The sequence below is a fragment of the Leptosomus discolor genome, chromosome 11, assembly GCF_034619465.1.
Source record: "Leptosomus discolor isolate bLepDis1 chromosome 11, bLepDis1.hap2, whole genome shotgun sequence".
NCBI classification, from domain to species: Eukaryota; Metazoa; Chordata; class Aves; order Leptosomiformes; family Leptosomidae; genus Leptosomus; species Leptosomus discolor.
The window spans coordinates 23,632,374-23,657,161 of NC_141401.1; the positions used below are offsets into that span (position 1 = coordinate 23,632,374).

At 39.3% G+C, this 24,788-nt stretch overlaps 1 protein-coding gene across 3 annotated transcripts in view; it reads left to right on the forward strand.

The window, feature by feature from the left end:
• Positions 1–399: 399 nt before the first annotated feature.
• Positions 400–24,788, forward strand: part of TJP1 (tight junction protein 1) — a 163,180-nt gene continuing 138,791 nt past the window's right edge. For 2 of the 3 annotated variants that reach the window (XM_086471730.1, XM_086471732.1), the window contains exons 1-2: positions 1,095–1,261; positions 10,383–10,515. In XM_086471730.1, the coding sequence (XP_086327856.1) occupies positions 1,095–1,261; positions 10,383–10,515 (300 nt within the window). Of the gene's footprint in view, positions 424–1,094; positions 1,262–10,382; positions 10,516–24,788 lie in introns of those variants that run through there. The other variant, XM_086471731.1, reaches the window with a different exon arrangement.

Here is a 24,788-nt window from a genome sequence, read left to right on the forward strand (position 1 = left end):
TCCCGCTGGCCTCCGCGCCTCACCTTCACCTCACCTTCATCCTCCACTGACCCTCACCTTCACCGTCGCCTCACCATTACTGTTACTTTCATCCTCACCTCACCCTTCTTCCGACCCTCCTGCTCGCCTTCGCCCTCACCACCTCCACAGGCCCGCCCCGGCAGGTGGTGAGGCGTTCGCCTCCGCAGCTCGGTTACCGTTAACCCACAACCGACATTGTCAGCCTGGGGCGGGGGGGAGTGGGGAAGAGATGATTAAAATAACATGGGGCTATTCTAGGCGCTAATGGGATTAGAAGTGAGGCCAGCGAGGCGGCAGGGAGAGGGCACCGCTGCGCGGCAGCCGGCTGCGGCATGGCGCCCCTCTGATGGCGGGAGGGCAGAGCAGCAGCTGCGCCACATGGGCGGGGGCGGGATACCCCAGGTAATTGGGGAGGGGAAGGGAGGGGAGGGGAGCGGGGCGGGAGCGCCCCCGTAGCCGGGAGGGGGCAGAGATGATGGGGAAGGCCCGCTTGCCTGGGGGGGAAGGGGAGGAGCAGCTCCACCGGCGGCCCGGCCTGTGGGGCGAGGGGGCAGAGGGGGTGGTTGAGGCTCCACCGGGGGCCTACCGAAAGGAGGAGGCGGCTGCCAGGAGACAGCCCAGGTGAGGAGGAGGCAAAACGGGGGGCGAGCGGCCTGGTGCGGGGAGCGCGGCAGGGCGCGGGGGAGGAGGAGCCCCGCAGCAAGTTGGAGGCGCGGCGGGGAGAAGGAAGGCACGGCAGCAAGTCGGGGGGAAGAGCGCGAGGTGTGGGGGGCTGAGAGAAAGGGAGTGCGACAGCGGGAGGAGGAGGAGAGGAGCGTGGGCCCGGGGGAGGGCAGAGCGCGGCGGGAGGCGGAGGAGAGCGTCAGCTGGAGCAGGGATAGCGGGAGCGCGGCGGGAGGTGGAGGAGGAGAGCGTCAGCTGGGGGCAGAGATAGAGGGAGTGCGGCAGGAGGAGGAGGAGGAGAGCGTGAGCCGGGGGGGCAGAGAGAGGGAGCGCGGCAGGAGGAGGAGGAGGAGGGGAAGAAGCGCGACGCAGGGACGGCAGATGCCTGGAAATAAAAATTTGATGATTGCATGCAGCGGCTGGAGAGACTCTGTCGGTGGCGGCGGCGGGGACGAGGCAGGGACAGGGGGGGCGACGGCAAAATGAAGTATCAGAAATACCTGACTGTCTTGCAGATGGCCATAGGGGTGACCGCCTCCAACAGGGGCAGTCTGATGCCCTTAAAGAGGAAGCTGTGGTGAGTAGGCACAAACGGGGCTGGCCACACTGCGGGCCGGGCCGGGCCGGGCGGGGGGCGCCGCGGCTGGCCGAGCGCGGGCCGCGGCGGGACGGGCGGACGGGGCGGCGGGGGGTTCTCCTCAGACATGACGGCCGCGTGAGGGGCGCCGTGCCGAGACCCAGTCGGGGCGCCGAGCGAGAGCGGGCCTGCGGCTCCCGGAGGGCATCTCCGGGGCAGAAAGTTCCCGGCGAATTCACCGCCGGTCGTGTGGAAAACGGCGGGAGGCGGCGGCGGCGGTGCGGTGCTGCCGGAGGAGCTGTCCGCGCCGCGCCTCGCCCGCTCGCCCTCGGGCCCGCCGGCGGACAGCCGGCTCGGCCCTTTCCGCGGCTGGGGGCACGTTTCGCGCTCGTCATGCCTGGCGGGGGCTATCGTAGGCTTTCAGGGAGACCCGCTGTCGGACGCTTGTCAGAGCGCGGCAATGGCAGCTTCAGCTGCGGGGCGCGGGAGTAGCTCGGGCACGGTCTGCCGCTTGCGTGACAGCCCAAGTGTTGCCGCCGACTGTAGCGCGTTCTCCTCCCCGCCCCGGGCTGTGCAGAAAGCAGGGGTCTGAATTTCCCAGCCCCTGCTTCTGCTGACAGGTGTATCCAGAAAGTGGGGAAAGGGAGATACAAGTCTAGTAGGTTAGCGAGCGACGAGGTAGTACTGATCCTTTTTATTTAAAGCCTGCATTTCCCCTCACTTATGTCCGCTGTTCTTGTGCTTGCTGATTGTGTGATGAACTGATTTTTCTGGATGAATCAACAATATGTTATGAAAAATGTATTAAAGTATAATGGTGTAATGTGGGTGAGTAGGGCACTGACAAGCATATAGCACTGCAATACCTGGTCACTCATGGACTTGTAAGAGCCCACTCTTACCTTGATTGAAGCAGTGGGCTACCTGTCATTGTCGGGACAAATTATAAGGAGAAAAATCTGTGGACTTGTGAAGTCAGGTTCTTCTGCGAAGAAAATATCAAGAACAAATTTGTACACTGAGAATTTTTTAGCTGTAAAAGACCAGGAGTGATATTTAGGTGGTAATAGTCATACATTTTTCTTTCACTGTACTTGCATGTTCCTCATGAAGGGAAGTGTCACAGAAGGTATGATAGGTTAAAAATAGGTAGTTCACAAGTAGAAATATTTTCATGTCAACAGCTTTAACAAAAATGAGCTTTGCCTGAGTTGTAGAATGTGTTTTTTTACCCTTTATTTCACATTGTCAGGTAGTGTAGACAGTATCAAGGAAATAGATCACTTGAAGGAACATAATGTGGAACTAGTGAGCTTTCTGTCATTAATTCAAAATCTTGCTATTCCTTGCAGATAAGAACATAATTTGGCAAATCTGTTAATCCTAACTGTAATGTACAAAAGCAAACGTGGTCTTAGACAAGAATGTGTTGTTATATGGATAACTTCTATTATATTTAATCAAAGGTTTTTATAGTGTATTCAGTGGTTTGATTTTGATTATGTAAGTTACATAAAGTGTACCATACCTGTTTTATTCCACCCAAATGCCATTCCTTTCTCTATGCAGCAGTGTACGTATTGATGTGTTACTTCTTAAAAGAAGTTTAATTATGGGTGATACAATGGAACAATTGTTCTATTTCATATTTCCTATGTCTCCTTGGAAATGTTTTTTTTGCTGGCATGTTCAAGTGAAGCTTTCTGTATTTGTGTACTTTAAAAGTAAGTCTGAAAGGACCTGATTGAGCTTCTACTTTGTCTTCAGTTGGAGTTAGATCAGCTTTATGTTGTGTGGTGTCATGGTGAGATTTTGTGCTTTTTGAAATGTAGCAAGACCCTATAGTGGGTCCCCACTAATACATGCTATAAGCATTGCATTTCATAACATTTGTAACTTGACATCATGTTGCTGCAGTGCAATGCTGTGTGGAGATTCAGTTGACTAAGATCATTAAGGAAAATTGAGGTAATTTAATAATTAATAAATCAAGTAATTGAGCATTTGAAAGCATGTCTCTGGGATATTCTTATTAATAGGTGACACAATATTATGTAGTCACATTTCTTTTGAGAACTTTAATAGCATTAGACATTATCTGTATGGATAGAATTTATGCTTGTGGATGAAATGCTACTTCCTGATGCATTTAGAGAAATCTCAAGGATACTTTGTCATGTTAATTTTTTCTTATTTATGCATAGTCTGTATGAAATAATGCATTAAGAAAATCTGAATATTAGAAGAGTATGTTGCTGTTACTAAAATCTAGTGTATATTTCCAACACGTAGAAAGTGTATTCCCGTACTATATCACTCAAATCTCAAAAATACCCAAAGAAAATGTGTAAGTCAAGTCAGTCTGTCATCAGAGGATGCTTTTTCGTCTTTTTATTTACTTATTTTTAAAAACTTGCAACATTCTGTTTAACTGATCAGATTCATAAACACTTTTATGTGTTAATGCATACTGTAAGTGGAAGCGAAGACATAATTTAATAAGAAAGGGTTAAAATGCTCATCTTTTGTTGGTGGAGATAATCCACCTGAATCCTGCTGAAAGAAAATGAAAAAGGTAACAGCAATGTTTTATTTCTTTATAGAGCATCTGTCACTCCAATTTTCTCCCCCTTCCCCCCAAAATATAAGTCCTGTTCTGTGATGCGTGAAAGCAGAGCAACAAAAGAAAACAAAGAAGGTGGACACCAATGTCTCATGACGGGTTAAGAATAAATTGTTTTAAAGTAGCTGAGAAGTTGAACAAAGAGGAGGATGCTATGCCATAGGCTTGCAGTGTGCAGGGGTGGAGTCAGAAACATGCTTGTGTTTAATGTGGAGCTTGATCATTTTTTGATGAGGTTTATTGGGGCAGTAGAGTTTTGGACTTGGTGATGAAGGAAGTTGCTGGAGTCATGAACTGCTGATTGAGACCCTTTCCTGTGTTTGTGCGGTGTTGTAATCTGATATGTAGGAACCTAAATGAGATGAGTAGGATGTTTTTAGTAGTCTTTCTGGGGTACATTATTTGGATATAAAACCTAGGGTCATAATGCTGCTAGTACAAGTAGAGTGCAGCAGGGAGTAATGTTTGCTAAGGTGTTCAAGAAAAACTAACTACTGACGTGGGACCACCTTAAAACAGTAAATTGACATAAATATTTACCGAAATCCCAAGATGTGCAACCCGAGTCCTTTTACAATAGGGAAATGCTAAATCACATTATTAAGGGGAACTACGCAAGTAGACCATAATTTCTTGTCACACTGAATATTATGTTTCTCTGCTGCAAGGAGAAGGAGCAGGCAAGCAAACAAACAAAAAGGAACAGGATATGCTAGCAGCTCTAATAATTCCTCTCACTGATATTCCCTTCTGTTTCTTGCAGCGTTTGACTCTCCTTTGAAAGAGTTCCTCTGCTTTGGCTTACTGCCCCTGTGCTCCCCTTAGTGCAAGGGAGTGCAGAGTTGTGAAATAAGACAAAAAGCTTGGTTAGTGATAAGTTTTCATTGTGAAGAATATTATGGAAATGGCTGAGGTAGTTCCATATTTATATCTCTTGCATCTTTTAAGAATGATTGGTAGTTGTCCGAGGTGATCTAGGTTATGGAAAAGAATGCAGATACAATGCACTACAGAATTTGGATTTTGACAGGATCCAATTCCCCTGTTCGGTGCCATTGTTGAAAGAATGTGTGATATAGAAGTCTGGATGTTAAATGGTAGCTGCTGCTTGTAAGATATGGCACAGGCACCTTTATTTTCAAGCATTTGAAATCAGTGAGGAGTAACCAGCGTGTCTGGAATTAAGCACTGATCTAAAAGCTTTGTTGACTCAAGAGTATTTGTATTCAGGCTGGGGCTTGGATGTAAAAGTCCAGGCTTATAATGAAGGATGCCTGTTTTATCATTAGGACCTTCCCTAGGGAGAAAGTGCCATTGTTTGTTCTGAGTAGAGTCATATTTAGAATAATCAAATAATGGAAAATGTCACTTCAGTGTAGGAGAAAGAAAACGTCAAAGATGGAACCTCTTGGGTGTCTCTACAGAACTATGTGGAAAAATACAGATCACCAGAATGGATGTTTTCAGTTGTTGATGACTAATTCCTGTTAATATTTTTTTTTTAAATGGGGATAACAATTTCAGTTTAGCCCATTGTAAAGATTTATTCATGTTGCAAATGAATTAATACTTTTTTTTTTTTCCTGGTAAAGGCCGTATACTGTGCTTAGAACTGAAGATATTTGCAGAGGTGCCCAAGAATTTAGTATGGCAGCTGATAGCTCAGTCTTACTGGTCATTGTTTCAAATTTGCCTTTTTTTTTTTTTTTTTTTTTTCCCAAACAAATATTAATAGCGAACAACTATAACCATTAGGTCTTCCAGTCCGCTCAGCGGGAGGAAGTTTCAGCTTTTCCACCCTTGTGGTTGAGGCAGAAGGCACACTGATCACCTCCAGCTGATGTCTTCGCGTTCTGTAGTATTGAGGAAGCCGGGCTTCTAATAGGAGGTCATATAATTATGGAAATTTTGTACATCTCTCAACTGAGGTCTGTGTAACTACTACAGGGAGAAATTTCTAAGAAGTTTGACTTAAATGTTGTGAAACCGTTCATAATAATAACTTGCTAGAAATACCTAAATGCTTTTTTTATAAGATAGGCAGACAACTTGCAGTATGTGAAAAATGTAAAATTATGTCACTGTTGTAAGTCTTGTTGAGGCTATATAATTGTCCGAGACTTGTCCGCTCTGCATTAACTCTAGCATTGATAATACACTTGGAAAACAAATACAGAAAATGTGCCATATTAAGACTTGTTTTTTAAATATTCTGATGTTGTCTTTTATAAAACTGTTCAGAACTGTAATCATAAACAAGAAGAGAATTTTTTATGTTCTTGAGAGATGTTCAGTCTAACCGGTCTGTCTAGAAAATAACATGACATTTGTCATTGCAGACAAAATTTAACTACAAAAAACTTGTTACATAATATTGAAGGTTGTTATAGATAGTACTTATGTGCAAGTAAGATATAAAGACAGTTTTTATTAATAGAATCCTGTTATATAAATTCCATCTAATTATGTTATGATGTGTATTAAGTCATTAGCCTGTGATGTGATGCTGCACCTTGAAGTCACTGTTGTGTAGTATTTTGTTAGGCTAGCATGTTTGTCATTGAAGTACAGATACAGGAAGTTTGAAGTTTTTGCTTATTTTACAAACTGGAGAAATAGTTTAGAGTCACGGTTATGTAATGTGATATATGATCAGGAACCAGTCAAGGTCAGTGAAACTATTGTAAGAATTGTGTATAATAAGTAAGGGCCTTGGGCTCCAGGTGGGATTTATGAAATGGCTCAATTTTACTTGACTAAAATTTTCAAAAGTTAATGAATTGGGGTGGCTTAATTTAGGATTCCCGTGATGAGCTTCATTAGAAAGGTGTTGTTTCCAGAATATTAAACACATTCTTTGTACAGAAACAACACATTTCAGACAAGGCATCTGGAATTGTTCACTGCCTTCAAAAATCCTGATGCTATATTCTACCTTTTAAAGCTCTAGACTGCCTTAAACATACCATTCTTAGGCTTTGATTTAAGAGTACTGGCCTTGACATAGTTGATGGGCTGCAGACATTTTAAAAGGGCTTTTACAAATCTTTCTGCTTTAACCTGTGATAATTTCTCTGTACCCCTGATGCATGTACTACAGCCAGTGACTTAGCAATTCACTTACAAATTTTCTATGAATGAAGCAATAGAAGTAAAAGATGAAAGGAGATAATTGGATGTAGTAAATTTCATTAATAATTAATTTTTTTCAACTTAAGGTTCAGATGCCAGAACCACAGAATATTGCATTATAGTTTCAGTATTCATTTTAAAAGATAAAACCTTCTGTGATTACAATGAACACTTTGAGAACACAAAGTGAGATTCAAAAGTGAGAAGGATTTTAAAAAACTGTTTTTCAGATTTTTGAATAATTTAGTTTCAAGTCAAACTTGGATGCTTTGGGCCTTGTCTCATGAATTCAGACTCCCTGAAGCTGACACTTTTGTTTATCCTGCAACTTTATAGTCTTAACTTTTGAATTTTATTCCTTGTGGAAATTTCTAGTACTTGAAAGAGTTCCAGTTGCAGTACTGCATGAGTGTTACTGGAAATGAATTCTTGCGAATTTTGTTGCTGCATGCAGCATTCTGAGAAGATGGGGGGTGTGTGGTGTGTGTGAAATAGATCCAAGTCTGTCTCAGGTCAGTTATTGCTTCTCCTTGCTAGAATTGTAGGAGTAGCAGAGGCACTGGAGAAGCTGATGTTTAATTTCTTTGCACTTGGCCCAAAGTTTCTTCATCAACCATAGAGTCAAACCCCCATGATTCTGTAAATACAGATATCTTGCTTCATATCCTTTCTTTGGTGCACAATACAGTGCAAAGCTTCCAGATTTCCAGTAATGATACTGTTTGGATTTGCCTTTGGTTGGTTAAATAATACTTTAGTTTCTTATAAAGACGCTTAGAAATTAATGATTGTATAAGGGATTGAAGGGAATCTTTCAATTGTGATATTTCTTCCCATAGAATTATATTTTGAAAGTTAAATGTAACTTTAAAAGCATTTTTGTGAATCTCGGAAGCTAACAAGTAATAGCCATAGTTTATTCTCCATCAGAGTGAAATGATGGATGGATTCCAGAGGCAGCAAATTAATTTTTTCAAGTGGCTTTCAAGAGTGGCACTCCCAAGTGGAAGGGCCTTCAAAACATACCATTCATTTATTTTTTTTGTTAAAACTACATAACTTTGATTAGCTTGTTATTTTTACTTGTTTTTCTTTCACATAAGGTTTTTCTTATTTGATTTTTTATAAAGGCTTATCAGTATCATAAAACGTTAAAAGACTTGCAACTTAAGAGATGCACGTTTATAGGTAAGACCCTGGAATAAGTCGTTTGAAATAAAGGAAATTTTTTTGAACTTAATTTTGAACTATATTTCAAGAAGTCTTAACGTACCAAGCATTTAATTCACTGGAGGTGCACATGAAGATTTATTGACCCAAGTGATAAGTAATGAAATAGGCAGCCCTCAAATATTTTCTAGTGAGAATAAATCCAGAACTCTAACTGTACTGAAACAGTCGCTCTCTCTGTGGGCATTTGACATGGACTCGGAATATGTATGGTTACATGCATTTCATTAACTTTATCAGAGATGTTTGGAGAGCTCGGTAGCAGAAGATGCATTCATGCAATAGAAGTGTACTATTGCTAAACGTCACTCTCTGTCTGTGGAACAAGAGTTGAGACTGTGCGATTGTCTTCTTTTTTTGGAAATTTGTCCTGGTAGTTCTTTAAGGCGTTTTAGCAAGGAATCTGTGGCATTTTGCAGTTTCTGTTCTGTGAACAAATATGTTACTGTAGTAGACAGGCATGTTTCTCAGAATTTAAGCAATATATAATGATACCAAAAAATCTGGTGCAGTTTCAGCAGGAAGTTCATAATGTAATTAAAATGTCTGAATATTATGGTTATGTTTTTAGTTAGAAATTTTTATTTATGTTTGCAGTTAAAAGTTGGCAGTAAATTAACTCAAGGGGAAAAAACCATCTAAAACAAGTTACTATATTATCAAGAGAATTTACATCAGGCTATTCATGTGTGTGTATATGTGCGTGTGTAAAAACCAGAAAAACTCAGGCATCTGAAAACAAAGTATTGATTTGGTGATCGCAGTAATTCAACATAAAATGAAGGGCTTTATCTTTATAAATTGAGAAAGAGATTTGAAAAGATCTGTTTTCTTGTTCAAGTTTGGTTATGGCAACTTTTTCTTCTCCCTGGTCTCCTACAAGCATGCATTTGGACCATTTATCCTGACCATGAAGCTGTGTAGACCTAGGAGTCTCAGTAAACAAACGGATGTATACAGCCTGTGGTTGTTGTATCTTGTACTTTGAATTTTGTATTTCAAGTGTTAACGTGGCCCACTCTATGCAATGTCCTGTTTTGGTGATATGTATGTATAAGACATCACCACCTTTCCTTCTTTTTTGTAAAAACATTTATGTGCATACCAAAGCTGTTAATTCTAAGTAAAAGAACCTAAATCACGTACTTAAATGTTTTTTGTGAGAGGAATCTTAATGGTTACAGAGAAAAACACTGAATTGCTGTCCAAGGTCTTGGGAAATGCAAAAGAGACACATACTATTTTTCATTTAAGCGAGTTTTTGAAGTTTCTTATGGCTGCAGTTGAGAAATTTCATGAAACAAGTGTAAATCTGCACATTAAGAGTTTTACGGTTTTAGGTGATTCTTGGTGACCATATTTGCTGGAATGCAGTTTTCCTTTTTCTAATGTGGTGTCAGACTGACTAGGGACTATTTTGCATTTAAAATACTGACTTTACAAACCTTAATACATTTGGTTAATGGTTAACCCCGCTTCTACTCATTAGCAACTTGCAAGAAGTTCCTTGAAATATGGATTGCTTACTCAAAATATTTTAGTTATGGATTCCCCTTAGGACTGTGTGTAGACTACCATGTGATGAAAGACGTTATAAAGTGTAGTTCCTTAATATGTTACCCCTATACCTGTAACATATCCTGTTCATTTCATTGTTGTTCATTGTTACTCATTGCTAGAATAGCTCAAGTACCATTAGCACTGAAACTGGAAAAGGTCAAAAACCAAATACTGCCAGCTGTACTGATTTAACTGACAGCCAGCAACATGTATCACAGGACTCAGTTTTTCACTGAATTAATAGAGAAAAATATTCCTTTTAATTTTTCAGAAGTTAAATATATTTTTCTGTAATCTGTCTTTTTTTCTGATACTTCTTACTTTTGTACAAAAATGATGACTACAGTATGTTTTTGACTAAATCTGCAAGCAGTGGTGGACTTGGTGGGAGCTAGGTTTCTACATACTTTTGTGGTCTTATTTGGGTGCTTACTGATTGAAAACTAAAGCCTGGTATAGCATTCCTCTGTATAGCATGGCAATGTTTTTTCCCTTGTAATTTTTTTTACTTTAAGATAAGGTATTAAATAAAAACATATATTCTTTGTCTGATACATGGCTTTCTTTGCTTGGCAGGGTAACTCCATCTTCTGAAAATCCCAATGGTGCTACCTGTAGTGTAAGTCAGGGAAAGCCCTCTTTAAGAAGAATAAAAGGGAGAATACACAGAAGCAAAAGTCTTGATAGCATTGATTTCTGTGAATTCACTGTAAGTACCATATCTTTTACGTTTATCCTGTATGAAGTTATGAGAATCTTGCTAATAAAGCAGTTATCCCTTTTGCATTGGGTTTATCTCTGTCAGAATTAGAAGAGATATGATGTAATTGTGGTTCTACACTGCCAAATGTTCAGAACAGTGATGTTACTTGTATAATTAGTGATGCATAACTATGTTTTTGTTATTCAGCAACCAGTAGATATAAATTTTGATGTCAGATTTTAATATTGCTGCCTGCATAAGATGAAGAAATTAATTGGAAATGGAGTAAATATAAAAAATGGAGTATGTTTTCAAATTCTGTTTTTATATTTAGATTTTGGAAATTGTATTTAAAGTAAAATAGATTATTTTTTACAAACCCCACAAAATTATTTTAGTTGTATATGGCTATTAGTGGTAGAAAAAGAAATAAATGTTCCTAAAAGATGTGTGTGCTTATAGCTCTTAAAAGCTAGTATCACAGATACCTTACTGTGGTTCAACAATGATGGAGTACTGGTATACACTCGTTGGTCAGGGTGTAGATATGTTTGTCTTACAGTTTCAGAAAATTCAATGTAATCATGGTTTCAAAGAATTTGTATAGGTGATGCTTTAGAGATTTCGCTGAAGGGAGAGAGAAAACTGGAGTAGTTTTTTACACAACTTTTAATTCAGCAGTTGTTTACATTCAAATAGTGGAAGAAAAGAAATGGTTAATATGAAAGGGTATGGAACATGGGGGTAGATTTACTGCTGTTCATAGAATATTAGAATTAGTCCTAAAGGCAATACGTTTTTAAAAATTCTTTACTGGTAAACCATTAAAAGCTAACTGAGGGGAATCTGGCCAAAACAAATTTTATTCTGATAAATTAGTGTCATGTAGCTTTAGAATACTAATGTCAAAGAATATGTTAAATTATAAACAGGTTATTAAATATGAGGATGAAGGAGGTAGATATGAAATACATGCTGTCTTTAAAATGTACAAACCAGTAGTAATGTGGAGATACTGCCTGGCATTACATGATAATATAAACAATATAAGTAAAATGTTCGGATGATATTTGGGGAAACATCTTTAAACTAAAACAATGGTTTGAGCATGTTGCATCATTCGATGTGGTGTTTTTTTACAGATGATGCCGATAGCATAATTGGTGTTTTTTTCTCAGGACTGTTTTGTTTCTAATTACAAAGTCTTGTAGTGCTATCTTTGGGACAAAGAGCTTGTTGTTTGCTGTTTAAGGAAGTAATGAAATTAGCAGCAAGGATTTGTGATTTAGTGTGTTGTGTTGTATGGTGTCCAGAAACTTATAGCAGTGCGGGTACTGCAATGCTGGATCCCATGGCTGGGGAGACGCGTTTGGTGAGCCTGTGCTCAGCTCCTGTTGTCAGTAACTCGCGCTGCCTATTTAAAAGCTAGTTTTGGTGCGTCTATGCAAACTGTTGTCACAGCAGTGATATCGGTGTAATCATTACCTTACTGAAGGTTAAAAATTCCCTTAGGGAACGGGATTACTGAAACAATAATTATAACTTGTGCTATATGGGTCTTCATCTGTGTGGTCCTATTAAGGAGTTTTATCTAAATCTATCTCTACTCTTGGGGCCTTCAAAGAAAAAGAGATTATAGCCAACGGTAAAAAAGAGTATCTTGCATGCCTTAGAACCATTGCAAAGAGATTTGAGACTGATAATAATGGGGCATGTCTGTATCTTTAGTATACAAATGTGTAATGTACATGTGTATGTATAAATTCACACATTCATAGCTAAGTATTGATGATCAGGATCAGGAAAGAAAGCTCACTTTTTAATCTGAGATCTCATGTTACAGGATGATACAAGTTTACATAGCTAAATCAGAGTTATAAATATTGGATTTTCTTGCTGATAAATAATTTAAAATCATACTGAAGTATTTCTTGATACTGCATAATGGTACTTTTATTGTTTTAAAATTGTAATTAAAAATAGATCTAAAGAAATAATTGAGGAAATTAGTATGCCTAAGTCTTTCAGAGTGCTCCCAGAATGGAATGTTTTTCATGTAAAGCATCTTTTTCTAGTAAGAAAGCTCAGGCACTGGCATAGAGAACAAAATTGAAAATGGAAGATTTAGAATGAGAACTTTTTTTACACAATGAGGAGAAAGTTCTGTATTTCTATGCAATGTGTACATACAAAAAGTCAATACAGGAAAATACTGTATGTACTGCTTTACTGTGACTTCAGCCATGGCAGGGGATAAGTTGCGGGCATCGTGTTAAGCTGGGAGGCTCATTAAAAAACAAGGTTATTCTTTGTGAGGAAGGGGATAACTGGCCAAGAGCCTATTGCAAGTGTAAAATTTCAGCGGAGGCCAGAGTGACTTGGAGGGAATACTTCTTGTACCTCCAGAGGGTTGTCTGAGATCATAAACACAATCACAGAATGTTAGGGATTGGAAGGGACCACGGAAGATCATCTAGTCCAACCCCCCTGCCAGAGCAGGACCACCTACAGCAGGTTGCACAGGATCACGTCCAGGTGGGTTTTGAATATCTTCAGAGAAGGAGACTCCACCACCTCTCTGGGCAGCCTGTTCCAGGGCTCTGCCACCCTCACAGGGAAAACGTTTTTCCTTATGTTACTGTGGAACCTTCTGTGCTCCAGCTTGCACCCCTTGCCCCTTGTCCTGTCATTGGCCATCACCAAGAAGAGCCCGGCTTCATCCTCCTGACACTCGTCCTTTACATATTTATAAACATCGATGAGGTCACCCCTCAGTCTCCGCCAAATTTCTTTTTTAGTACCGTTAATAAAATCTGAAGTTTGTGATATTAGTGGCTTTTAGATATACATGTAGCTCTTAATATGGATGATATCCATAAGAATGCTAGAGAGGTCTTTGCCTATAAAACCTCGTTCTTGGATGGCGTGCTGCAATGACTTACTGCAAGCTTCAGGTATTTGCGAGAGTGTCAAAGTGCACGATTCTGTTGTGTACCTGTGTTACCATCCCGTAGCTGGCTCACACTGCAGTATCCTTAACATCCATTTAGGAGGTATAAATTCTCCCTGCTTACAGATGATACTGAGGTTTGTAATAGTGATGCCTCTCGTTACCATTTTGTTAAGACAGCTAGTGAGAACATAAAGGGGTGAAATGATGTTAAGCCACAGGGTGATAGTACAGTGGCTCCCTTAAAATGTGTATCTGTCTTCAACTCCTTTTTTCCTTTTTGTTTTTTTTTTTTGTCCTCTCCATGTGTTAGTGCTACCACTTAGGCAGATTAGGACCTGTTCCCACAAAGTAAGTAAAATATGTTTTATTGCCTTTCAGTTCTTCTTTAAGGAGTATCATCATGCTATGCTTTCCCAGACACTAGCCCTTGAAATACTCAGCTTTAGTAGTATGTATAAAAAAAAAAAACCACAAACCATAAAATCTGCATGTAAACCATAAAATCTGCATGTTTTGTTGAATATTGGTAAATGATAATCCGCAACACAGAAATGTTGCAGAACTCCTATTCCATGTTGCAGAGTACTTGGGAGAAAAGAGAAAGAATAAGGTTATTATTTCACAGTATCACAGAATGTTAGGGGTTGGAAGGGACCTCGAAAGACCATCTAGTCCAACCCCCCTGCCAGAGCAGGATGACATGGAGTACGTATCTCTCAGAGAAAGATGTGGGATACATACTAACTTTAGAATGAATTTGTCTTACTGATGTTCATTACATCCATATTTTAGTGTTTATTTCACTGAAACAAACTCTGGCTTTGCACAAGCTGCCCTGTATAGCAGTGGCACTTCTGAGAACTCTTGTTGTGCTGGGCATTGTGCAAATACAAAGTGTTTACTCTCAAGGATCTTACAATCTATTTATAACAATAGGTAAGATTTGACTAACCTTTGATTCTTGGGCTGCGTATGGCTCTCAAGCTGTTCAAGTGCTGCACTGGTGCTAGGGCTTCTGAAGGTCATGTTAGGATGCAGGCACATTTTGGGACTGCCCTACGTGATAGAGCACTGGGGCCGCTGGGGAGTCGTCATCCTCATTCGTGCGTAAACTACCTTGGGAGTCTATATGACAGCTCCGAGGTGTATGAATGGATCTTGTGGTTGCTGACCATATGACAGATTTTGTACGAGGCTTATAGCATTGCAAACATTGACCACCCCTACAATGCATAGAGGCAGAGAAATTGTTCTCTTCTTTCCCTGCAAGACAGTGGTGATGTTTTGTGGGAATGACAGCAAGGGAGACTTTGAAAGCATTTATAAGGAGCTCATCTTATGAACTTTAACAGTGATGGAATGCCTAAGATACCTTCTTTTTAATTTTTAGTATTCTAACTCTGATTGGACTTGAGACTTTACAAAAATCAGCATCTTGAAAGCTGTATGTTAAAAGGACTATGGCTAAAATCAGCCCTTGTGGAAGAAGGACTCTCCTTGGAAATCGGAACACTGCAGTTATTTACAGTGTGAACAAGTCCAGTTCTACACATTTTCTGGAGGCAGCTGGTGCTATCCTGCTCTCAAACATGCACACAGCAAGTTTTCAGTTAACCTACAGTCATAGTGAGGCAGATAATCTTCTGTTCCACTTGCATCGGGGTGGAATTCCAAGGAATAATTCTGCAAAATGTTAGAGAAATGCTGGATCTCTCCCCTCCCCCCTCCCTTTGTTTTCTAGTCTTACCTTTTTCAGATGCTTTTTTGTCTGTCCTTGCCATGTACTGACAATGAAGTGAATTTGGCTAGAATCGCTGGGTACTACTGCTTTAGAGGTTAGTGGCTGTCAGCGTGAAACTTACAAAGGATAGAGTGGGAGTTTACCCAAAAAAGGAGAAAAGAGAGATAAGTACAAAGGGCAGTCTGAATAAAGCCCTGTGGAATGCACGGCAAAATGGAAGAGGCAACAAAGGAAGAAATAATCAGAAAGTGAGAATTAGCTGATGCATGACTGCCTTTTTTTAGATAGGGGATGCACATGTTCCCCTATAACATTAATTTTTGGTTCACTGTAGTAAGTATTATGCCACTGAATGGGTATGGTATCTTGTATGCTTCCTTACAGAGGGGATGTAGAAACTCTATTTCTCTCTGTGCTTGCCTGCTCTCATTAGCAGGATGGAGTGATTGACCTTGTGTGCTCTCTGTGGGGACATGCATGTGCCCAGCATGCTCTGTGTGCAAGGAGGTGCATGGGCACCGGAGTGCTCTGAGAGCAGCTGGGAGTGAGTGTCTGTACATTATTGTGCTGTGGCTGTTGTTATTAGGAGTTTTGCCTGCTTTATAATTTGCAATAATGTTTCAAGGCTGTTTAGAAGCTTTGTGATTAACTTTATGTACATTTGTGATGACATCCTTATTTTCCTTTCCCAGTCTCTTTGGTAGATTTTAAAAGTATATGGCAGGCTGAAGAATCAATTTGTTGTTTGAAGTGGCCTTACCAGTGCATTGGGTAATTATTGCTGTGATTAGCCCCACTTCCCCCAGTGAAAAAAAAAAATAAATCTAGTGAGCAGGGCAGGATACTGTGCTGTACTGCTTAACTAGTTTGTAGATCATACTGCTGAGCAAGGGAATCTAGTCTGTATTGAAGAGCATGGATTTATTGCAGTTTCTACTTTATACAATCTAACCCAAACACATCTTCCCTTTGAATCATCTTGTAACTGGCTTCTGAGGTGGTAGATATTATTCTGTAGTTTGATATTTTTTTTTTTTTAAATTTTGTTTTTTAATAAAATTGTTCTGGTTTTTTATTTTCATTTGTCTTGATTTTTCCTGCTGAGTATTTTAATTTGAATATGTGTCTGTAAAAGTAGGTAAGTGATAAATGAATAATAACACAAGTTATATGTATCGGAGCTATTTCTTAGGGTAGAGACATAAGAACACTGACATTCTTTAAAAAGTCCTGCAGGTATTTTGATCATCTCTGTAGATGTGGAAGGAAGAATTCATTGGCACAGCTGGAGTCTTGTGGATGCCCTTAATTTGTTACTGTTCAGAGAAGTGTGGTTGTTATGCAGCTGTTTCCGAGAATTAAATCCTCTCTAGTAGCTTAGACTTGCTTCACAGTATTATAATTATGATTTCATCTATTGATGGATACAAGAACACAGCACTGACCATATATGGTAGAGCCAGTTTTGGCTAGTTGGTTTCACCTAAGATAGTTTAAATGAATAAAAAAAGAAAGAATTGTTTTATTTAACCAGTTAACACATTTTACAGTTAATGAAACAAAAGTACTTTACATCTTTCTTTTGTATTTAATTCGTCAAGTACATAGATAACAATGCTGAAAAATACATATTACTGGTCTTAACATATATAGTTAATAGCTTTGAATACAGAGAATTTTTTTTTTTTTAAAAAAAAGGCTTTAATTGGAACAACTTTAGAACTTTCCATAATACTGATGGAAAGAGAAAAAGCTGCTGGCTTTTGATCCAAGATTACACCTCCTCTGGGAAAGAGGAGTATATTTTCAGCATTTTTTATTCTGACATCTTGCTTTTTACTTAAAAGAAATCCAAAGTTTTATGTAAGGACTATTCTAAATGTCGAGGCGAATTATTAAGTCTCGAGCGTAATACTAGGTGAAGCTTATGCAGCCTTAAGATGAACCTAAGGATGTTAACCATAAATGAACAAGTAATTTCATTTGCTAAATTTTAAATTGTGATTAACCTTGATTCATGTTTCAGAATTGATTCAGGCTGATTGATTTATGTTTCTGAATGAATTCAGCACTCTAGTTTATACCTACCAAGGACATTAACTCCCTAATAGTCATTATACCAGTGACTGGATTTACATTTTAATTTTAATTAGAAATATATTTTTGAGTGAGTGCGTTGTTTAGATTATTTTTATTTCTTCTCAGAATGGCATTATGAATTGGGGCAGATGGAGTTGTACTGAAATACTCTTTGGTATTTGTTAGAGTGATACCTGGTTGATTACTTCAACACCATGATACTTTGCATATGATTGTGACTTGTCAGGAGTTTGGTTTCTTAAGAAAATGTTGGCAGATATGTAGGCCATCATGTAGTTTGTCTGTAAATTCTGTAGTATCAGATCCCTTTTGTGTGGTTGTATAGGATGCTAGTGTAATGTATTCAGTGTCAATATTACAGTGCAAATACAACTACCTTCCAGTGAACTGAAGCCCCAAGCAGGATGAAGGTCCAATAGTTTGTCCTTCAACTAGTCCAGGGATGCAGGGAAATAGAGAGTGATTGAGAATGACCATTGTCTCTGTTTCTGAGGTACCTCTCTGAGCTCCCTTGAATGTCTTCGTTTCTGCACTGGATTCTGTATGCATCCACATAGTGATCAACGTCCTATTAAAGTGATTTGATGGGATGACTTGGGGAAAAGAATAACATTCATATAAGTATAAGCTTCTTTAAGGAAAATGCTAATCTAATTTTTTTTTTTTCCCTGAAAATCAAGTTTTCTTGATATATATTAGATGCCTTAACGTTTTGTTAGACATTTTGTATTTATGTAGTAAATAATTGTTTGTGACCAGAAGAGTTTTATGTGGGTACATCTAATCTTTTTTTGAGTCTAAACGCATTTATCTTTCATGCCAGAAATTCTTGACTGATTTATTTCTAGAGTAGAAGTTGAGATTATATTGCTCAATCTATTTTCCCGTTATTGATAGACTTTGTTTGACCTTCTCGACTGTTGTGCTCAGACAGGCAGACTGGTTATATATGAGGAAACAAAGACTGCAACAATTTCTGTTGCAGGCTGTCAGCCTTGTGCTTAAAAATAGCAAATAACACACGTGTCAGTATGAATGGCTTTTAAGATATATGACTAGAATGTATATGCTGAGATTTCTAGTAGCATGTCTGTTTTAATAATTTTAATAGGTTGTTGTTAGTTTTGGTTTGGTTTGTTTGGGTTTTTTTGCCTTTGCTAATTTCTGGGCCTTACCCGAACTGTTACCCCTTGGAAATTAGAATTTTTGAGTGATTAATTCTAACAGTCTTCAAAATTTGTTTTTCATTATTAAAAACAAGTATGTGTTGGTTTTGTTAGCAAAAGTGGCTTGAAATTTTCTGTCATGAAATACATGTCTAAATGTGGGCACTGTTGGCCAGGCAGCAAGGATATAATAATTTCATGGAAATAATATTGATCCGATAATTCAAGTATAGTAGCCTCAGAATGCAGTGTTTGGTGGGGGCAGAAATTTTTCTTGATACGTTTTCCATTGAAAAAAATTGAAGTGTTTCCCAAGACCTTCAGGCACTCAGTTTCTGTTACTGTCTTGGAAACAGGATCCCTTGGTCCGTGCCTGGGAATACTGCAGGAGCCCTTCTGGTTAAGGGTGGGAGTGTTAGTACTTCCCACACACTTAAAACTCATTTGTGGACCGAAATGAACAGAAGAGTATTTTCTTCCTGACATATGGGATTTGTTCTACCTGGAAAATCAAAGTATCTTCATAACTTACGCACAAAGACAATAGCCACAGTTATAATTCATGTCTTCAGGTTTTCAAGAGTTCTCAAGCAACGAGCCTTTCACTAGGTGGGATTCTGTTGGAGTGCCAATCTGTTGGTATTCTCACCAAACAGCATTTCAGTCAGACAGGCCAGCTTGATATGGAGGCTCTTTGCGAGTTTTCCAGAGGAACAGGTACAGATTTATTTGTAAACAATGCAGACAGAATGTCTGCAAATGTTGCAGTCATACTCAGTTTTGGTTTAATAAGCCTGAAGATGCATTTACACTGACAGAGAAGCTGAGAGGCAAGCTGGGCGAGGTCTTGGACTACATTTGGCCTCATCTGAGTCTTTGAAATGATTTTTCTCTTAATTTACGTTAGAAGAAATATTAGTCAAAGTATTGCGTAACTGTGACTTAGATACACCAGTCAGAACTGCTGCTGTCAAAGTGGGTATTTTTCAGCACTGGGTTATATTTCTTTCTCTCCACTTTGAAGAAGGTCTTTTTAGTTACGCAGAGAGATGAGAAAGTGTGAGTTCCTAAACAGCTGCAGAATACATCTTCTTAAACTCAGCCATGCTCAAGGTTATCTGCCACTATCCAGATGCTGTTGTGCATATCTGTCTATATAAATTATATGAAAATATAAATATACCTGTATTATATATACACACATGCATGCACATTGCATTTAATACACAAAGTTTTACTGGGTAAGGTCACTTTTTGTCGGCATTTTCTCTACATAAATTTTCAAGCTTTGTTGACTAAACTCTGCCTGTCGAATTATACAGTCTCTGCCAGTAGCAAACATCTTCAAGAGCAGGGCCTGACCCTAAACAGGCAGTCCTTCAACAACAGTTGTAATGTGTCATCCTCACCCTGTCAAGGTCTGCTTTTACCAGCTTTTTTTCTTTGCTCTCTAGAAGTCCCAGTGGGTGCTCCGGAACGTGTCATTTATCACTCAAGTGAAATGCTGCTTTTTAAAGCATTCTTCACCGTTCCAAATAATTCTCCATCTAGCCCTTTCCCCATCTTTTGTCATCCAAATGGCTGAGGAGTGTGCCTGGGCAGGGAACAAAGGAATTTGCCTTTAGCAGATGGTTTGTTTTAACAGGATGCGCTGGTACTAACATAGAAGAATTGACAGGATCCTCTCAGCAGTCAAAAAAGATTTTGAAATATGGGCCGTAGTGTAAGGTTTTACTGCAGTCACTGGAAAGAAATAAAATTGTTAAAATAATGGAAATAGATTTCTGTGCATTGAAAGTTGAAAATGAAGTACGTTCCACCCAACACTGAAGTCTTCAACCTAAATGCAGAATAAAATAAAAAAGATTGATTGTAAGCACATTGGAATTCAGACTGCATGAATTTGCAAAAATATTGTAGCAAACTTCTAGGAGATTGGGTTTTTTTTAGTCCAAAGAAGTGTTTTATTTTTGAAGTCTAGGGCTGTGAATGGAAAACAAATTGTTTATGAGCTGTGCTTAGACTGAAAAAAAAGAGTTAGAATGCATTAATGGAATAGGGCAGTTAGTGTGGGCTGGCTCATAGTTCTTGCAGCAGCAAAGACGCTTTTCATTTGCAGATTCTGGTTTCTTTTGGCACAGATGTCCTTTTTGTCCTCTGGCACAGCTTTCCTTGATTTTTTTCAAAGAAATATTGGAAGTTTGTTGCCTGTCTATATCTAAGAAGAGCAGCTTCCTTCTCCCACTGGTATAATATGCCTTTGCTTATTGCTCTGCAGTATTCTGTGAGGGAGCATACAGGACTGGATAACCTCTAAAGTGCAGCTGCCTTTGGATATTTGGCACTGTTATTAGCAATATACTATTGGGATCAGAGGCTGCTGTAATAAATTTAGCAATCTTGGCTGCACTATCGTTGTACTTATCCTGCACCCCTCAGAGCTAGAGAATTTGAAAAATACATACCCTGTTCTTACTGTGGTGAATGCCACTGCACGGATAGGAAGCAAATAATAAGTGTTTGTATTTTTGTGAAGATTTGACATTTAACCTGACATCTACTGACCCTCCAGCTGCATACCGTGTTGCCTTTCGTTGCCCTTGAGGACAGCCCCAGGGAAGGGGGCTGAAAAGTTGTTAATGACAGAAGGGGAAAAATCAGCAAGGTATGCTCTTGGAGCTGCCCAAATGTTCAGAAACTGGAGAGTGCTTTCCGAACCTGCTCTGAAGGTACATTAGGAATAGACCGTACTTAAGTCTGAGTGATATGCTTTTCAGTGACGTTTCCTGCAGTTATTCAGATAAAGGGGAAATTATTCAGATAAAGCGGAAATAATTAAGTCACATACTGCAGTGTAACATGGAGATGATACAATGTAAGCTAACTACAAATGCAGTTAACTTTCTCCACCTCTTAGGAAGCCAGCGTGTCTTGTTCTTTGACCTGACACTGATAAATGTAGAACAAGATGATTGAGAATTCACGTACATCAAAGTTGGATGCTGTCTGAAGTACCCAGGCAGTTCTTCAGCTGCGCTTTTTTTGGGCCTGGTTTTTTTAGATGTGGACAGTAAAACACTGTGAAATCATGATTCATTTCCTCTTAACGAGATAGGGAGGTGAGCTCTGAAATGAACAACATTTCTCAACAGCTGCGTGAAAGCTTTTCACAATTTATAACTGGATATGCAGTCTATATTCTTTTATTCTTAAATGTGATCCCCGTGAAACTTGGTTGACCAAATTAACAGAGTTTGACTTACTTGGTTATCTGCCAGCATTTGCGTAACCAGAGAAATACATGGCTTTTCCTTTCTCCATTTAGAAGGTAATGTAGGGATGGCCTAAATCAAGCTTTTTCCTATTGCACCACCTTGCTAAAAGATCTTTCCAGTAACTGCACATAGTATTTCCTCTACATTCGCTGGCAACAGTTTTGGGCAGTATAACAAAATAGCTTTGGATACCTGGATGATTACTACTGAATCAATTACTTGCAAAGCAATAGTAATCCAGGGATGCAGGCACCCAGAGCTGACCTGTCTTTATTTCTCCACTTCATAGCAATTCCTCTGTATGTTCACAGGCAAATTAGAATGAGTTCAAACACATGCCCAGAAGTGTGATGCATTAACCCAAAAGTTTTGCAGCCAGTACTTTGTAATGTCATATTTGCATTATTAATCTCCTCTGAAGTATCTGTTTTGTGGTTTCAGATCTGCTGCTGTGCATTCTGTGAGGGGGTCTTGGGGCCTTAAGATGGCTGCACAGAGAATACCATTTGGGATGGAAACCGGACAATTTTTAGAACGAGTGCAAAACCAGGAAGATAATGGATGAGTCAGGAGGATTTGTTGGACTTGATCCCAAACACCTAAAATTCACTGACAGGAGCTTCATTTTTTTTTTTTTTTTTCTAGCACTGCAAACTTTTCCATTTAAGATAGTACTTAGAATGGTGCCTGCACTCTGGTGTGCTCACAAAAGTGGTAATGCACAGTTTGCAGTGTTATACATCTTCTGCTGATACCTACTGTCTTGTGAAGATATACAGATATGGGCAGCAATTGCAAGTGTAAGTTATCAGCAAAACGTTATAAGTAGCTCACTGCCAGCAGAAATCTTTCTTAAGATCTTTCTTATTTTGCTGATAATCTGGGATTTTCCATATGGAGATTATGTTTTTTTCAGACCACACCTTTAAAAAGGATCTTCAGTAAATTGTTGGGATTAACACACTATGCAGGTTTGGGATGAGGTACTAGGTGTCCTTGACTAGATCATACTTCATGACTTCCAAAAAGACTAGCTGAAGATCTGCAGTTACATTTTGTCCCTTAATAGTTTTCCTTACTCAGGGTTTGCAGTGACTTTTACATTAACGTTTCACAGCTTGTCTTCTGTTTCTTGTTTTCATCTTCAGCTTTTGTGGTTCTTACTATTTATATTACAATAGTGCACAGAGCACCCTGTTAGCATCAGAGTCCTACTGTACCAGATGTTCTACAAACATAGGGTTCAGTTCTCTAAGCATCAAATATGTTAGAAAAACACTAGTGCAGATATGTCAATTAAAATTAGTAAGGTACAGATGGCTTATCACCATAGTGGCAGTTTGGGTTCCCCTAATTTTATCTGAAGCCAAGCACTGCATGTAATTCTTTAAGTGTTTGCTCTTCTACCTCTTCACTTTCATGCAGACATCCTAAAATATTAAATATTCAGAAAATTGAGCTGTATTTGTCCTGAAATCACAAGAAGTCAGGGCCTGTAGTTAGTCTGGCGTTAAAACGTGGACACCTGTACTGCCTCTTCTGGGGCTGCTCTAATTAAAAGTGGAAGTGGATGCTCAGTATCCCATCAAAGGGGAAAACCATGCATAAGGATATTAGAATGGAGCTCATTGAAATGAGGGATTGTTGGCAGACTGGACTGAGCAGAATAGATGTGGGATTGAACAAAACATGTGCTGAAGGGGAACAAATGGGAGGAAACTCAACCAGTCCATTTTCACCCAGGGATGTAGCCTGGAATGTTTAAAGGCTGTATGTTCCTAGTAGAAACATCATTGAGGAAACACCTTGAGTGAAATAAAGTACATTTGAGAGGAAGAGGACTGAGTAACAGCTCTTTTTAAAAATATCTGCCTTTTGAATAAGGAGGAAAATTCTGGGAACATTAGTTGTCATCGTTTTGTTTATGGTTCATAATGTGATATTAGAGGAGAGAGCATTCTATTTTAAGATTATTGCAGGAATCTGAAGTCTCAACCAAACACTATGTTCATTTGTAATGGCGCAGTGAAAGCAAACAAATTTCAGCAGACCATCTGAGAATAGAAATGGCCACCTCTTTAATGCAACTGTTCCTGTTTTCTGGAGTGCAAACTGGTCTCGGACAGTTCCTTGCTGATGAGGAACAAGATGACCAAGAGAAGGAGACTTATGAATACCTAGGTTTTTTTGCTCCCTTACTAATGAATGAGCCTGGTCTATGTAGTGCTTTAGGATGCTATTTAACTAAAGGTGATAATTGCGTCTAGACATTACCTGTGGAGATACTTGACATTCGTAAGAGTTGTCGTCTTGGGAGCTATTGTTATTAGGTATATTTAGGTGGAAGCAGGGGGGAATCATTCTCGTACCAGAAAAGTTTCTGGAGCCTTTCTGATTGAAGAGGTGCTAAGGAATACAGAGAAAAATACCGACATGTATGTTGGAATTCTACCAAAGTTTACCTGGCCTTGAGAGAAATGCGCTATGTGAACTGTCTGGTAGGCTGAAGTCAGACATGGGCAGTAACTGCCTCGCTGCTTACGGCTAGAAGCCTGAAGAAGTACAAAAATTGTAGAACCTCCAGTCTACTCATGATTTCTCTGTGTGCCACCTTTCTTGCAGATAAATTAGATTATTTCTAATTCTATGGAGAAGCAAAAACAATCTTTGCCTTATAGCATATATAAAAATGATAAAATGAACGCAGGGATGTATATCTAATTGAAGGGGCTTTTAACCAAATGGAATGGAATCTAAAAACTAACAAAATCTTCCTCTTTGTTAACACAATGCATTTTCATAGTCATTTTGGAAAAACACCAGTAGGGTGCATAGTTGGGCTGTTCAGTGGTACGGTGTTGTCATTTACTGTATTTTTAGTCCAACCTTTTTTGATGTATGTGGTGTGGGTTCTTTAAGTTCTTCCTGCGGAAGATTTTCATTGATCCCCTCAGAACTGTGGGATCGACTTTACAACTTGGTTATAGCATATACCAAAAGCTCAAATAAAAAGGGACAAAAAAATCATCAGACCTGAAAAAATC